General features: G+C 39.3%; 1 protein-coding gene across 2 annotated transcripts in view; it reads left to right on the top strand.

Moving 5' to 3' along the window:
• LOC128696134 (protein turtle homolog A) overlaps window positions 1-15,689 on the top strand; it is a 130,847-nt gene extending 115,158 nt beyond the window's left edge. For both annotated transcript variants that reach the window (XM_053787230.2, XM_053787229.2), the window contains exons 8-17: window positions 226-370; window positions 1,518-1,648; window positions 4,346-4,505; window positions 5,316-5,606; window positions 6,734-6,849; window positions 7,263-7,443; window positions 7,858-8,037; window positions 12,288-12,370; window positions 12,893-13,530; window positions 15,583-15,689. In XM_053787230.2, coding sequence (XP_053643205.1) covers window positions 226-370; window positions 1,518-1,648; window positions 4,346-4,505; window positions 5,316-5,606; window positions 6,734-6,849; window positions 7,263-7,443; window positions 7,858-8,037; window positions 12,288-12,370; window positions 12,893-13,504 — 1,899 coding nt within the window. In that variant the 3' untranslated portion in view covers window positions 13,505-13,530; window positions 15,583-15,689. The remainder of the gene's footprint in view (window positions 1-225; window positions 371-1,517; window positions 1,649-4,345; window positions 4,506-5,315; window positions 5,607-6,733; window positions 6,850-7,262; window positions 7,444-7,857; window positions 8,038-12,287; window positions 12,371-12,892; window positions 13,531-15,582) is intronic.
• The last annotated feature ends 1,610 nt before the right edge of the window (window positions 15,690-17,299 follow it).

A 17,299-nucleotide genomic window follows, 5' to 3' on the forward strand; every position in this document is an offset into this window, starting at 1 on the left:
GTGTGTGTGTGTGTGTGTGTGTGTGTGTGTGTGTGTGTGTATTCACCAAGTTGCATCTGTGTAGGGTATATCTGCTGGACTCTTCGTTTGCGCTTCCATCCATTAGCGTAGCTAATTCATTTTTTTTTTTTTTGTCTTCTTGACATACCTACTTCTGAACGCATGTGTTTGTCCACTACACCTTCGCTAATGCATTATATTTTGCATCTGTGTGTGCGCGCGTAGAACCTGGTATATGGTGAAGTGACCAGCTCGACACTGGTGACCAACCTCACTCGTCAAGACCACAACACGCAGGTGACCTGCCGAGCTGCCAACCCAGCCGTACCTGATTCCCCGCTAGCCAACTCCACCACCCTCATTGTCCACTGTGAGTACTGAATGAGTATTGATGTTACATGAGTGAAGACAGACACACATGTAGCTGAACAAACTTTACAGGGACAAAGCTCTCAGGGAGAAACATTTACCCTATACTGTAAAGGCTGTTGAGGATCGCTGTTGTTCCGTAGACGCCTGTGACCACCGGCGTCTGCGGATCACTTCTCAAGTGAATATCCCAATAAAACCATGTTAAAAAAAAAGGTGTAAAGTAAAAGGACACAAGTGCAGCTAATGTGACATTTTATTGTGGCAACGTTTCGCTCTCCAGGAGCTTTATCAAGGCTTGATAAAGCTCCTGGAGAGCGAAACGTTGCCACAATAAAATGTCACATTAGTTGCACTTGTGTCCTTTTACTTTACATATTGTCGGTAATTCTACCAACTTTATTATAAAAAAAAAGATTCCAACAGGCTTTTATAGGAACAAGGTTTCGCTCTGTGTGAAACATTACCAATTCATTTAATTTGATAAGGTTCTAACTGGTAGACTTTTTTCTCAATAAAGGCTTGCTCTACAACGTTCATCTTGTCTTGGGTATTGTTGACAGATATTGAATATTAATGAACTGATCTCCCCTGTGCTTGCAATTACTGTTAAGATAAACTTTTTAATGTAAAATACATCCTTCCCAAAATTACTTATTGAAGATGATATCTTTTGGTTTCATCCCTTCCTCTCTTCCTTTTTTTTTTCATATGTCCTTTCCTTTCCCCTTCCCTTCCTCCTGAACAATTTTCTACTCTTCCTTATTCGTTGTTTTCACTTCTCTATTCTAAATTTCCCCTGCCCTTTCTCCATCACTCTTTTACGTTCCTTTATCCAATATTTTCTTCTTCCATCTGCCCCCTCTTTCCTTTATCCACCATCGTCTTTTTTCCTCTCCTGTCTCTCTCTTTGTACTGTCATTTATTTATTCTACCCGACACAACTTTGCTTATCCACCATCATCCATTTACCATGCTTTCCTCTTTTTACCCATAATTACCCATTCATCTCCTGCTCTGCTCTCTTTTTCCTTTTGCCTCTCTCCCATTCCTAATGTCCACCGTTTTATCTCTCCTCCATTCTCTCTGTCTTCCATTTTCCCTTTCCTCTCTCCTCCCTTACCCTCCCTGCTGCTCCTCCTCCACAGACCCGCCGACAGTGTCTGCTTCCTTGGGCCGTTCCTTAAATCCAGAGTTTCTTAAAGAGGGAGTCGACGTGTATTTCACCTGCACCGTGGCCGCCAACCCTCCCGCCTCCAGCATCACCTGGTACCACGAGGTGAGTACCGCCATCCCCTCCCTGCCCTCCAGTATCACCTGGTAACGCCAGGTGAGTACCACCATCCCCTACCTGCCCCCAGCATCACCTGGTACTGCCAGGCAGGTAAATACTTCTCTCCTGTCCCCGCCTCCAGCATCACCTGGTACCACGAGGTGAGTACCGCCATCCCCTACCTGCCCCCAGCATCACCTGGTACTGCCAGGCAGGTGAATACTACTCTCCTGACCCAGCCTCCAGCATCACCTGGTACCACGAGGTGAGTACCGCCATCCCCTACCTGCCCCCAGCATCACCTGGTACTGCCAGGCAGGTGAATACTACTCTCCTGTCCCAGCCTCCAGCATCACCTGGTACCACGAGGTGAGTACCGCCATCCCCTACCTGCCCCCAGCATCACCTGGTACTGCCAGGCAGGTGAATACTACTCTCCTGTCCCAGCCTCCAGCATCATCTGGTACCGCCAGGTGAGATCCTTTCCTTACTAGGCACATTCCTTCACCTGTCATGTCTTTTCCAGCTCCTGGTACCCAGTACCAGGTGTGGCTTATATAACTAGAAGTTTAAGTGAATAAAGAAAGTGTAATGAACACTTGTCATTTAGCTCAGTAATAACTCGCATGGAGAAAAAAACCTCGGAAAATTAATTGGTCTTCATATTTTGACCTTCTGGGGTCCTCTTCAGCAGATGCACAAGTAATTTATTATCTATAGCAATTTATTTTCAACAGATAAATTATAATTTGTAAAACTAAACTTGCAGAAACAATAATTTTAAATTTATTCATCGTTACTCAAAATCCACAAAATCTTTTTTTTTTTGTTTTGTTTGACCAATCAAGTCAGAGACTAATAGTTTGTAGACCACGTCGAAGCCTCACAGATGTCACTATCGAAAGATAAATTCTTTTTTTTTTCCCGACCATATATTCAGTATATTGCTTTTCCGGTTTTATAAACAATATGTGTTGGAGGGAAAATGTGGCCGTTGCGACAATACACCATCATCCATCACCTGCACCTGGGGGGGGGGGTACCCAGTCGCTGGATGTATCATTCGCACTCACCAGCTTTTTTCCTTTTAAATTTCCTAGAATTTTTCGCTGATATAGGAACATGTTTGTAGTTAATGTAATTCACAAAATATTAGATATATATTTATTACTTAATCTCTCTCTCTCTCTCTCTCTCTAAATATTTATATGTTTGGTAGCATGGCTGTATAGTTGACTAAGGAGTCGTGAAATATACCTCGCTTTCCTGGAGGCTGGTTATATATATATATATATATATATATATATATATATATATATATATATATATATATATGTCGTGCCGAATATGTAAAACTGGTCAATTAGCAAGAACTCATTTAAAATTAAGTCCTTTCTGAAATTTTCTCTTATACGTTTAAAGATATATTTTTTCATTAATGTTAATGTAAAAAATTTTAATTTTGCACTAAAAGAATCTTAGAAAACTTACCTAACCTTATTATAACAAGAACAATTTATTTTAGCCTAACCCAACTAAATATATTTTAAATACGTTTACAATAATTTAGTACTAAACAAACACAATCAAACATATTTTTTTCGTTAAGTTCAGAATGATTTTGGCAAAATTATTGCATACACAAATTTTCACTTGTCCTATATGGCAAGATGAACGTTGCTATTTAAGCCAAGATCGCAAGTTCTGCCTATTCGGCACGACATATATATATATATATATATATATATATATATATATATATATATATATATATATATATATATATATATATATATATATATATATATATATATATATATTATATTACGAATGTGTGATAAACAAAGGTTAGTTTAAGTGAAGCCTCACAGAGAATTAAAAATTACGAGATCTGTATATTTCGACTTATAATCGAGGTCCTCTTTAGAAGCTTAAACGTAAAAGGAATACTGAAACTTTTTGACAAACCATCTGGCCTAAATCGTGTGATGTAAGTCAGGTTCAGAAGGTAAGTCTGAAAGCCAAGATTACATGATGGAAGAAAAGACTAAACGACTTCAAGACAAGCATAATTACTTCCTCATATTTATACTGTTATTGTGTGAGGTGTTGAAACTGTATCTTGAAGCAATCATAACAGACTCAAGAATTTTCACGCTTGTATTTGTGCTTTGTACTAAATAAAACTGAAGTATTATACGTGTTAATTTCGTGGTGATGATTCTTGACATCCTGGAAAATTGCTAATCTCTCTTTTGCATATCTAACAAACCTTTCGCTATTCATAAAAAAATATTAAATTAATTTATATTTGCCTCATATACAACTGTAGTCTTTGTAATAAATTTCCTAAGCTTCTCTCAACGTGTTCCATGACTCCCATAAAACTGTGATCTCTCTCTCACTGAACACAATATTCTTCCGCCAACCCAAGTTACGTTCCTCATTCCTTTAAATCCTTAGAGAACCCTCTCTCTCTTCCCCACACACACTTCCACTATACTCTCCTCACTCTCAAAATAATAATGTCTGTCTCTTCCCAAATTGCCTCAAGATCCATTGTTTTACTACACCGCCACAACATACGCCTCTCCACCTACCATTCCTTCGAGCCCACACACCCATAAAACTTATGTCTCCCAGACCACCACACCTGTACTCCACCTTTGCAACAGAATTCATTTCTCTCCCACACTGCTACAGGGTACGGCCCAGGTTCAGAACGTGACCATGGGGGTGATCCTTTCGGGGGAATCTCTGGTGCTACAGAAGGTAGGGCGGCGTCAGGCAGGACAGTACACTTGTGCCGCCACCAACACCATCACCACCACAACCAGCAGCCCTGTCACCCTCAGGATCAAGTGTAAGTGTGTCAGGTGTGTAGTATCAGACATGTAGTGTGTCAGGCGTGTAGTGTCAGGTGTTGACAGGTGTATGTTGTGTCAAGTGTGTTCGATCATCTTTTCACTAACGAATTCTTCACAGAATAAAGCTTATCCATGCATTGTTGACAAGAACCAGCTGATCCCTCGTCACCTTACGTTATCTACCTTTAATTGCATCATCGAGAGGCTCCTTGATTATAATCATATATAGTAGATTCCCTCTTTTGTTATAATAATCCTCTTATAGATAACCTGAATAGTTCTAAGAACATGGGGAAACAGTGTGTGTGTGTGTGTGTGTGTATGTGTGTGTGTGTGTGTGTGTGTGTGTGTGTGTGTGTGTATGTGTGTGTGTGTATGATAGCTGGGAATGTTTACGTAAATGTTTGCTTACAGGTGAGTTTAGGGCAAGAATCCTATTTTTTTAATCGTGATAAATAGAACGGAAAGTCTTGAGCGATTTCACGAGCTCACATTTATAGAACCATCTTCTGACGATATATGCGTAAATGCACGAAAAATCATTCAGTTTACGTTGTGGTGGTTTTACTTGTAGCTATACGCGTGTGAGTATGAGGCACCTTCGGGTTACTAACAAATTTTCCATTCGGTACAAAAGTCACATTGACAGTGATTAAACATTTCACAACTCGCCCACTATTCTGAGATTTGCTAACGGTCAAGGGCAGACCGAAACGTCGTCTAAGGTTCCCACCTCCCAGTTTTGGCTTGTGAAATATCTATTTTCTTGACTATTTTTATCATCTCTTCCTTTCCGCCTCTTCCAGATAAGCCTGTATGCCAGACATCTCCGACTACTTACTTCATCTACGACAAGCCCATCAACGTGACCTGTTCCGTCTCTTCGTTCCCACCTGTGCGCTCCATCCTCTGGCAGTGGAACAGCAGCAACGAAGTTATTAGCACTGAGGTCACAAACGAGGATGAGCAGCAGCGCACCTGGTCTCAGCTTAGCGTGGAACCCATACAAACGAAGGAGGACCGAACTCTCACCTGCTGGGCAGTCAACGAGATGGGCAAGCAGACCACTCCCTGCGGCTTCGCTGTCAAAGTCGCACGTGAGTGGAGAGAGTAGTTATATGGACTAAAATGGCCGCATTTGTTGTACGAAGACAAATCAGAACCGACAACTTCAGGGAAATAAGCACAAATGCTTTTTCACTTGGGACATCTTTGTTGAAGATGTTTCAGTCGTTGGACTGAAGTGATCAATTGTAAATGCAGTTTTGATTAAAAGTGTGATAATTTACGTATTTTAGCTAAACAAAATGAGGAATGTCCAAAAATCTTCAAACTGCTCTGAATCGTCGAAATATGCAATAAAATAACGTTTTAGCACATTTTTCTGATTTTTTTTAATATTTCATGTATTAAAAAAAAAAACGTGGAACTTCAGTGAAGGTGAACTTAGTGAATTCATTCGTCTCCACTTCCCCTCATGGCCGTGTTTATAGACGCTTACTGCTAATAGCAAATTAAAGAGAAATGAAGCGGTGTAAAGTATTATTGGGAAAATTTCCCTCTATGTAGAGCTTTGTCCATGGAGAGCTTTATAAAGCTCTTCATGGAGTTGAACATGGTCACAAAATGGAAGGAGAAAATCCAGCGAGAGATTAATAAGAGATAAAGAACAAAAGTCACACTACCATTGCGGGAAAAATACACAACTAATCCTCAAATTAATGAGGGAACTTCATGCAATGTTTGGGGCCCAAACGGATTGAAACGTCGTTAAAATTTGCTCTCCAGATTGTGGATTAGTTGTAAACGGTAGGAGATTCTCTCAAGTGAATGTTTACGGGAGGAAGATGATACCTGCGGTAGAACAGTGATTCATAAGAGGTCTTAGAACGAATGTAAATTAAATGTTTTCAACACTTGCACCATTTCTCACATCTGCTTCACATTCACCTCACATGACGTTCGCATATGTTTCCCATTACGTTCACCCTATCTCATCGACATCTTTTTTTCTTCATCCCCTTCTTTTCCTCTATTCCCCTTTACTGTCCTCACTTCCTTCTTGAAGAACCCTTTATTCCGGCGATGTTATTATTGGGTGAGATTTGTGTCGTGTGTGTGTGTGTGTGTGTGTGTGTGTGTGTGTGTGTGTGTGTGTGTGTGTGTGTGTGTGTGTGTGTGTGTGTCGTACATTGCTGACAATGGTGTTGGTGTCGTCCTACAGAGATGCCGCTGCCGCTGTCATCTTGTCGTCTGGCCAACATCACCGCCTCCTCCCTCAGCCTCACCTGCCAGAGGCCAGATGTCGCCGCCGCCGGCACCACCCTCTACAGAGCTGAGGTAGGTCACCCAGTAACTCTTCAGAACTGAATCCACGTCTAGCTCTGCTGAGCTGAATCCTCCTCTAGCTCTGTTGAGCTGAATCCTCCTCTAGCTCTACTGAGCTGAATCCTCCTCTAGCTCTACTGAGCTGAATCCTCTTCTGTTTGTACTGAGCTGAATCTTCCAGCTCTACTAACCTGAAATGGGGCTGCTCGGGTCTTTACAGAACCCCGCTGAATGTAATTGTTTCTGTAGAATCAATGAGGGTCTTTTAAGGTGTTTTGACACACGATGGGATAAGCTTGACATAAGCCAATACACAGACGCACGATCTGTCTACTACACACTTTATATCGTCTATAACTCCTCCAGTTGTACTGACATCTCTGTACCTCCACCAGGTGTACTAACACCCTCTATACCTCCACCAGGTGTACTTTGAGAATCGAACACTCTTCGCTAACGTCACGTCTCATCGTCCCAACTTCAATGTGAGTCGGCTGGACGCTGGCACCAGCTACCAGATCAAGGTGTATGTCACCCACGGTCCTGTCACCTCCCAGCCTGTGGTGGTGTCTGCCTACACTTCCAGACCTTCCAGGACGACACAAGGTACGTCACTAACATAGCCACCAGGACGACACAAGGTACGTCACTAACAGAGCTACTAGAAAGACACAAAATACGTTAATGCCAGAACTACCAGGACGACACAAAGTACGTCACTACCAGAGCCACCAGGACGACACAAGGCATGTCACTACCAGATTTACCAACATAGTACAAGGTATGTCAGTAGCATAAAAAGAAAGTATTTTTTCTAGAGGTGAACATGTTACTTGCAGCCTTGTTCATCCTTCGTGCAGTCCATAGACTTAAAATTCTTTTATTTAATCAACTACATCATTATCTGCAGACACAGCGTGGTTACAGCTACGTTAGTAAGGTGTTGATGGGGCTGCTGGTGATGCTGCTTCTGCTGAGTGGGGTGTAAACTTGTAATGACAGTTCTTTCCACTTCTGCAGATACTCGCGGTGGAAGCAGCTCTGTGGGCAAGGTGCTAGCCGGTTTGTTGCTGGCGGTGCTACTTTTGGTGGGAGGTGTGTGGACCAGACACTACTGTCGCAAGAGGAACACCAGGAGAAAACACGACCCCAGGCTGCCTTCAGACGAGAGTAACCCTGACGTGGTGCCCAACACCGTAGGTCAGTCTTGCATAATGTTTAATTTCGGAGGCACGATTTTCCGTCCGCTAATCGCGGCACCGTTTCCGACCAGCCAGAGGTGGCGCATTTTTTGTGGTTGGAGGAGGAGGGTAATAGAAAGGGGATCGTTCAGGGTGGTGAGCAAAGCTTGAGTAAGGGTATTAAGCTCAGATGCTAGGATGATAGAAGGTATTGGTTAGCTAGACTGGCTGGAATGGATGAGAAACGGGTAAACAGAGAAGAGATGGATGGGCTAAAGATGAGGGAGAGAGAGAGAGAGAGAGAGAGAAATGAGCCAGGGCGAGCAGGAGCGGTCAGTGGGGAACTTGTTAAAACTTTAAGAATAGAATGGTATCCTGTGAGCTGAATAGGCGTGTTATGTGAGCGTAGAGAGGCTCGTGAGGAGAGAGGAAGGAGAAAGACAGTGAGAATGAGAAGGAGTGGAGAGATAAAAGAGTGGTGGCGAGGAGGATGAGAGGTGGCACGAAAGGTAATGAGTGTATAAGAAGAAAAAAAAAAGTCAGAAATATAGAAGATTTTGGAAAAATTGCAAAACAAATTTCTCTCGTAAACATTAGAATTATTTTAATTATTTGTTAGATAAATTTATCTAGATCAATATTAATATTCATTATTAAGATAAATTCAAGAACCTGTATTATTATTATTAGTTTTATTATTATTATTATTATTATTATTATTATTATTATTTATTTAGTATTAATATTGATATTTACTTTAGATAAATTTAACTAAATTTAACACGCACAACGTAAAGCTTTTTATCCAGCTCAGACAAGAAATGGGTTGTTTTAACTTTGATGAGTTGATCACGAATGAGAGTGATGAGTCTCGACGACGTAAGTTTTTTTTTAAATCTTACGAATCAATCGTTTGGCTCTTCAAGGTCAAAGAACATGATATACATTACCTAACAAATATAGGTATTATATTATGGTATTATTATGATATTAAATGTGGTACGTGCAGTCACGAAAATTAATCCTTCTCAAAATAAATTCATTATATATGCGCATAACAAGAATAACAGTTTTCCATGCAGTCAAACCAGCATATTTGCATCACGGTTTTTAGGCTTTTTTTTCCTGTATTGGTTATGGCTCTGTGTCAGCTGTGTCCAACTGTAGTCGACCAGTAAATTTATCGTCATGTTATCCTGATATCTACTCCCCATGATGACTGTCTTGGTGACATCGCTCACCGTAGTGTTCTGTCTCACAGAAACTGCGTGCTGGAACAAAATTAATTCAGATTTGACATCAGCGTTACAAAATTAGTTCGAAACGCCTATTTTTATACATCACCTGAATTCTTGATATAGAAGAAAAATCTATGTATTACCAACTATATCTTAAAATACCTCAGTATTAATGCAGTGAAACTACTAAGGTTAGATCTCTCTCTCTCTCTCTCTCTCTCTCTCTCTCTCTCTCTCTCTCTCTCTCTCTCTCTCTCTCTCTCTCTCTCTCACACAGAAACACTCACACACACACACACACACACACACACACACACACACACACACACACACACACACACATATATATATATATGTATATATATATATATCTATATATATATATATATATATATATATATATATATATATATATATATATATATATATATCTTTCAACACACCGGCCGTATCCCACCGAGGCAGGGTGGCCCAAAAGGAAAAACGAAAGTTTCTCTTTTTACATTTAGTAATATATACAGGAGAAGAGGTTACTAGCCCCTTGCTCCTGGCATTTTAGTCGCCTCTTACAACACGCATGGCTTACGGAGGAAGAATTCTGTTCCACTTCCCCATGGAGGTAAGAGGAAATAAACAAGAACAAGAACTAGAAAGAAAATAGAAGAAAACTCAAAGGGGTGTGTATATATATGCTTGTACATGTATGTGTAGTGTGACCTAAGTGTAAGCAGAAGTAGCAAGACGTACCTGAAATCTTGCATGTTTATAAGACAGAAAAAAGGACACCAGCAATCCTACCATCATGTAAAACGATTACAGGTTTTCGTTTTACACTCACTTGGCAGGACGGTAGTACCTCCCTGGGCGGTTGCTGTCTACCAACCTACTACCTATATATATATATATATATATATATATATATATATATATATATATATATATATATATATATATATATATATGTCGTGCCGAATAGGCAGAATTTGCGATCTTGGCTTAAATAGCAACGTTCATCTTGCCATATAGGACAAGTGAAAATTTGTGTATGCAATAATTTCGCCAAAATTATTCTGAACCTAACGAAAAAAATATGTTTGATTGTGTTTGTTTAGTATTAAATTAATGTAAACAAATCTAAAATATATTTAGTAGGATTAGGCTAAAATAAATTGCTCTTGTTATAATAAAGTTAGGTAAGTTCTCTAAGATTCTTTTGGTGGAAAATTATAAACTTTTGCAATTACATTAATGAAAAAAATATATCTTTAAACGTATAAGAGAAAATTTTAGAAAGGACTTAATTTTAAATGAGTTCTTGCTAACTGACCAGTTTTACATATTCGGCACGACATATATATATATATATATATATATATATATATATATATATATATATATATATATATATATATATATATATATATATATATATATATTATTATTATTATTATTATTATTATTATTATTTTTTCCAACAAGTCGGCCGTCTCCCACCGAGGTAGGGTGACCCAAAAAGAAAGAAAATCCCCCCAAAAAGTAAATACTTTCATCATCGTTCAACTCTTTCACTGCTTTTGCAGAGGTGCTCAGAATACAACAGTTTAGAAGCATATACGTATGAAGATACACAACATATCCCTCCAAACTGCCAATATCTCAAACCTCTCCTTTAGAGTGAAGGCATTGTTCTTCCCATTTCCAGGATTCAAGTCCGGTTATATAAAATAACCGGTTTCCCTGAATCCCTTCACTAAATATTACCCTGCTCACACTCCAACAGCTCGTCAGGTCCCAAATACCATTCGTCTCCATTCACTCCTATCTAACACGCTCACGCACGCCTGTTGGAAGTCCAAACCCCTCGCCCACAACACCTCCTTTATCCCCTCCCTCCAACCTTATCGAGGACGACCCCTACCCCGCCTTCCTTCCTCTACAGATTTATACGCTCTCCATGTCATTCTACTTTGATCCATTCTTTTTAAATGACCAGACCACCTCAACAACCCCTCTTCAGCCCTCTGACTAATACTTTTATTAACTCCACACCTTCTCCTAATTTCTATACTGCGAATTTTCTGCATAATATTTACACCACACATTGCCCTTAGACCGGACATCTCCACTGCCTCCAACCGCCTCCTCGCTGCAGCATTTACAACCCAAGCTCCACACCCATATAAGAGTGTTGGTACTACTATACTTTCATACATTCCCTTCTTTGCCTTCATAGATAACAATTTTTGCCTCCACATATACCTCAACACGCCACTCGCCTTTTTTCCTTCATCAATTCTGTGATTAACCTCATCCTTCATAAATCTATCCGCTGACACGTCAACTCCCACATATCTGAAAACATTCACTTCTTCCATACTCCTCCTCCCCAATTTGATATCCAATTTTTCTTTATCTGTATCATTTGATACTCTCTTCACCTTACTCTTATATATATATATATATATATATATATATATATATATATATATATATATATATATATATATATATATATATATATATATATATAAAATAGGTAAAACTGGTCAGTTGGCAAGATCTCGTTTAAAATTAATTCCTTTCTAAAATTTTCTCTTACATGTTTAAAGATATATTTTTTCATTAATGTTAATATAAAAATTTAATAATTTGTACCAAAAGAGCCTTAGAAAACTTACGTAACCTTATTATAACAAGCGCAATTTAATTTAGCCTAATCCAACTAAATATATTTTAGATATGTTTGCAATAATTTAATAAACAAACACCATGAAAAATATTTTTTTTTCGTTAGGTTCAGAATTATTTTTGCGAAATTATTGCATACAAAAATTTTCGCCTACCTTATTCGGCAAGAAGAGCGTTGCTGTTTAAGCCAAAATCACAAGTTTTACATATTTGGCACGATATATATATATATATATATATATATATATATATATATATATATATATATATATATATATATATATATATATATATATATATATATATAATGTCACATGTGTAACAGGTGTATCTCTCACAACAGAAGACACCTTCGACCTGCTGACACCGGAAGCAACGAAATCTGAGGTTCCAATTTTAACGCCAGTGTACGACGCCATAGCCAGGGTGAGTACTGACCAAACGTTGCTGGAATACTAGTTCTAGACTGCTGTTGTTGAGCATGGTGTCAGATTAATGGTGGTACAGTGCTGCTATTGCTACGGTACTTGGGCTACAGTAATGGTAAAAGAATGTTGGCGCTGCCTTACTGGTTCATTCAGGTAGTGATGATGCTCGAGTACTTGTGTACTATTGCAGATAGTTTATTGGTGCTTGAGTATTATTGCTAGAATGCTGTTGTAAGAGTACTGGTGCAGCTAGGGTACTGATGCTACAATACTGTTGCTAGAGTACAGGTGATAGTACTGGCATTTGTTGGTTAATTGGGTTTACTTAAATAAGTTTCAAGCTTGTCCCTTCCTTAAAGAAGCTTAGAGTTTAGAAATTAATTTTTGTCTTTTATTGGAAGCAAAATAAATTATATTTTTCGTGATTTATATAATCAAAGTGTTTCACTGAATAAATATTTGAAAACTGCATTCCCATAATACTGATATTTTATATTTAGTTCTTTTGTCGTTTTGGCAGCAATCTCTGGCGTCGGCGGAGGTGTATCCAGACGTCAGACTGAAGCCTAAAGATTCTGAAGAGTACCAGGGGGCGAGACTTCAACACAGGGACCTTGAAGACTTTCCGAAAGTCCGAGAGATGAGCGAAGACTCTGAAATTTATCCCGGGGTCCGCCTTCCATACTCAGACCCCGAGGACGACTCAGAGATGGGACTCAGAGGTAGAAGCCCCGAGGATTACCTCGGCGTAAGGTTTCAGCATCAAGCTCCCTCCGAGGAGTACCCGGGTAGAAGACTTCAGCATCAAGACCCGTCCGAGGAGTATTCGGGACGGAGGCTTCAGCATAAGCACCCCTCCCAGGAATACCTGGAGAGGAGGTCTCACACAGACTCCCTGGACGAATACCCGGAAAGGAGACATCACCAGGACCCCTCAGAGGAATATCTGGGAAGGAGGCTCCATCAAGACCTCTCTGAGGAATATTCAGGGAGGAGGCTTCCCCATAAAGACCCCTCGGAGGACCCAGTAAGGAGGCTTCAACACGAAGACACAGAGGAGTACGAGAGACCAAGACCTGACTTCCACTGTCAGGTGGACCAGTTGATGCAGTCTGCGGAGACTATCGTCTGAGGCACCCAAGCAATCACGATTCCCCGGTGAGTACTTGAAGCCTTAAACCATAGCATAGGAGCAATGTTTTAGGCCTACTAGCTCATTCCAGGCAAGGGTTGCTCACAATCCCTTCCACTCATAACCTTAAACTTATATTTAAAATTACGAAGCCCACTCGAATGAGTGATATTGCTTAGCAGTTTATTCCAGTAATCTTCAAATCTGTTGGCAAAAATTACTTTCTGGAATATTTACAAACATATATCGCAGGTCGGAAGAGATTTGAACCTACAAACTTTGGGACCAGAGATGGACTGGTCATACGGGCATTTGGACATTACCCGTTGCACCGCTGGGTTGGGTAATCAAAAAAAAAAAAACTGAAAAAAATGTCACGAAAAACTGAAGCCATAGTCGCTGCACAAAGATTGAGAGTAAAATGGAACGCTCCTTCGCTGAGCAGTGAAAACAGCCTCTGGCCCTCAGCAGTTAATGAGTTGACCTGATAGGTGACGGAAGCCCGGACCGGTCTTAAGACAAAGTCCGCTTCTGTTTGGGACAAGTACGCAGTACTGGCGTGGTGTGTATAGTACTGCATACTGTCCCAAAGTTCGTACGTTTAAATCTCATCCTGCATAAGACATGTTTATAAATAAATAATATATATACTGCATGTATATGTTATTGTAGCATGCATATACACACAGGATGGGAGACATCCATTGAAAGATTCTATTAAATCATACCTACTTTATTAATTCATGACTCACGTGCAGTCGATAGGCCTCAACTCATAACAAATTATACTTAATTTAGTATTTTCCTTAAGTCTCATCATTATAATTGCCAGAGTTCTTCTAACATCATCACCCACTAAATATAATATATTATTCTCTAAATATTTTGTATCATTCTCATAATATTTTTCATAGTTTTATTTACATTTTTTCATCATTCTCTCTGAACTTTACAGTCTTAAAAAAAATTATTTTATATTCTTTTAACATTTTCCGTTCTTCTCCTAAAAATTTTCATCAACGGAATAACATTTTCCATTTGCATATTAACATTTTCAGTCATTCCCCAAGCATTATCCATCATTTTCTTAACATTTTTCATCATTCTCTTATCATTTTCTATCATTGTTTGAAGATTTTTTCACTCTTTTCAACTTTTGTCATCATTCACTAAATATTTTCTAACATTTTTTTAAACATTTTTTAATCATTCACTTAATTTTCCATAATTCTATTAACATTTTTCCAACATAATTTCTACAAAACACTTGAAAATCAGGTCAACTTTTGTTAGTGAGGTTACAATTAGACGTCAGGTCATGCAATATGGCACAGTGCCATTAATCACTGTGCCATATTGCATGACCAAATAGGATGTGTATTTATGCACGCATTACTGCACTATATTCATGGGGCAGGAGTTAATACACAGGGGATCATATATGCTTGAACCGTGGAAGGGGGAAATGGCTCCAATTTCTTAGATCAAGAGCTCTGCGAGATATACCATATTCCTTTACTGCACTCATATCCTGCGTTTTCTCTGTCTCTGTCTCTCTCTCTCTCTCTCTCTCTCTCTCTCTCTCTCTCTCTCTCTCTCTCTCTCTCTCTCTCTCTCTCTCTCTCTCTCTCTCTCTCTCTCTCTCTCTCTCTCTGTCTCTCTCTCTCTCTCTCTTTCTCTCTCTCATGACATATCGCGTTGTGTAAAGCTTTATCATTAATCTTGATCCAGCTTTACATAAAGTGTAACACTATTACAATGTAAACTTACTTTTATAAGTAATAATATGCTGCATGTGAGCACTTGACCTTTGTATCTAGTATTGGTGCTAATGTCATGTATCCTGGTGCTAACACTTCTCTTCGTGTGCAACCTGATGCTAACACTTCTCTTCGTATACATCCCGATACTAACAGTTTTTTCTTTCTGTGTACAGTATATATGCCGATACTGGAACTTTCCTGCCCATATATATATATATATATATATATATATATATATATATATATATATATCCTGGTGCTAGTACTTCTCTTCGTATATGTTCTGCTATTAACACTCTTCTCGCCGTGTTGCAGACTGCAGCCTGGCTACTCACCTCAGCTTCCTCATCGATAAGATGTTCTTGCCCTCCAAATTCTGTTCTGTGATGGCATTTGTCATTGGTTGGAATGAAGTATATACATATATATATATATAAATATATAAATATATTTTCAAAGTTGTTTGTAATTTTGTCCTTGTGAGGTGAGTGCGTGAGTAGGTAGTGCATGTCGGATCATCTCTCTAAAGAAGTCTTCGTGGCCAGACCAAGAATAGTCTCTTGAGTGTCGGTCCATATCTTAGGAGGTTTCAAAATTTGTCTAAATCTCGAAACTGAACTATCTAAAACTTCAAAATTTAATTGAAAAAAAATTCAATCTTAGGTGAGTGTTTAAGTATTTAGAGGTGCCTGGTTAGCCTCCAAGGAGACGTGGAAGACGGGTTTCAGTTGGATCAGAGTAATACTTTCGAGATATAGCAATTTCAAGCACAAATATAACCAAGTTGGGAAACCTTCCAGGTGAGACAAGAAAAGAGAACGATCACATTCATTACCAGTGACTTCAAATATACTAAACAATATTTACCGGTAAAGCCTGAGTTCTTGTCAGCCCTCACCTTCAATATGCTGTCAATTTTTTCCAAAACTGCATAAAAGATAAAATGGAGAGAATTCGGAATATATAATGTACGTCACTACCAGAGGCACTAGCACGACACAGGGTACGTCACTACCAGTGTCACCAGCACGACACATGGTACGTCACTACCAGAGGCACCAGCACGACACAGGGTACGTCACTACCAGTGCCACCAGCACGACACATGGTACGTCACTACCAGAGCCACCAGCACGACACAGGGTACGTCACTACTAGAGTCACCAGCACGACACAGGGTACGTCACTACCAGAGCCACCAGCACAACACAGGGTACGTCACTACCAGAGCCACCAGCACGACATAAGGTACGTCACTACTAGAGCCACCAGCACGACACAAGGTACGTCACTACCAGAGCCACTTGGACGCCACAAGGTACGTCACTGCCAGAGCCACTTGGACGCCACAAGGTACTTCACTACCATAAGGATTTAGTGCTCTAAGGGAATATAACAATAATAATTAAACTCTAACACAACCAATTTTGCAAATTTGCTTATTTCGCTAATATAAATACAAATTAAACTCATTCATAAACATTGAGATACTGAACACAATGCTCGCACGATGATAAATACATAGGAATGTAACACCCTGGGAATACTGATGTACGTCCTTAATTTTTTTTTTGGGCTAGTATACGTACCACACCAGCTAGCTCTTAAAATATTTAAAACTTAAACAAAATAATTTGACTAAAAATCCTTTATTTTCAAGTCAAAGTATCTAATCTCTTAGATTTTATTGTATTTTTCATATGATTTTTTTTAAATATGTAATATTTTACAAATCTAGGAAAAATGTGATAAACGCGTTCTCTTGCTTTTGTAAGTCTTCAGTCTTGTTGCCCGTGTTTGGTGAAGGGTTTTCCACCAGGTAGACATATATGTCTCCCAATTCTAGACTTAGACGCTTCTCAGGCAGTCGCAGAGGTGCTGGGTTAGGATCACATATACCTGAAGTTGATACCTTCTGCGTACTTCTCTCAACATGACTCACGAAATCGTAATGACACGATTGAATGAATCGTATTGTAGCCAGCTGGCCCAGTGGTTAACGCATCGGTCTGGAGTTTTGTGACTCTCTGAT

This window comes from Cherax quadricarinatus, chromosome 48 (assembly GCF_038502225.1).
Source record: "Cherax quadricarinatus isolate ZL_2023a chromosome 48, ASM3850222v1, whole genome shotgun sequence".
Taxonomy (NCBI): Eukaryota; Metazoa; Arthropoda; class Malacostraca; order Decapoda; family Parastacidae; genus Cherax; species Cherax quadricarinatus.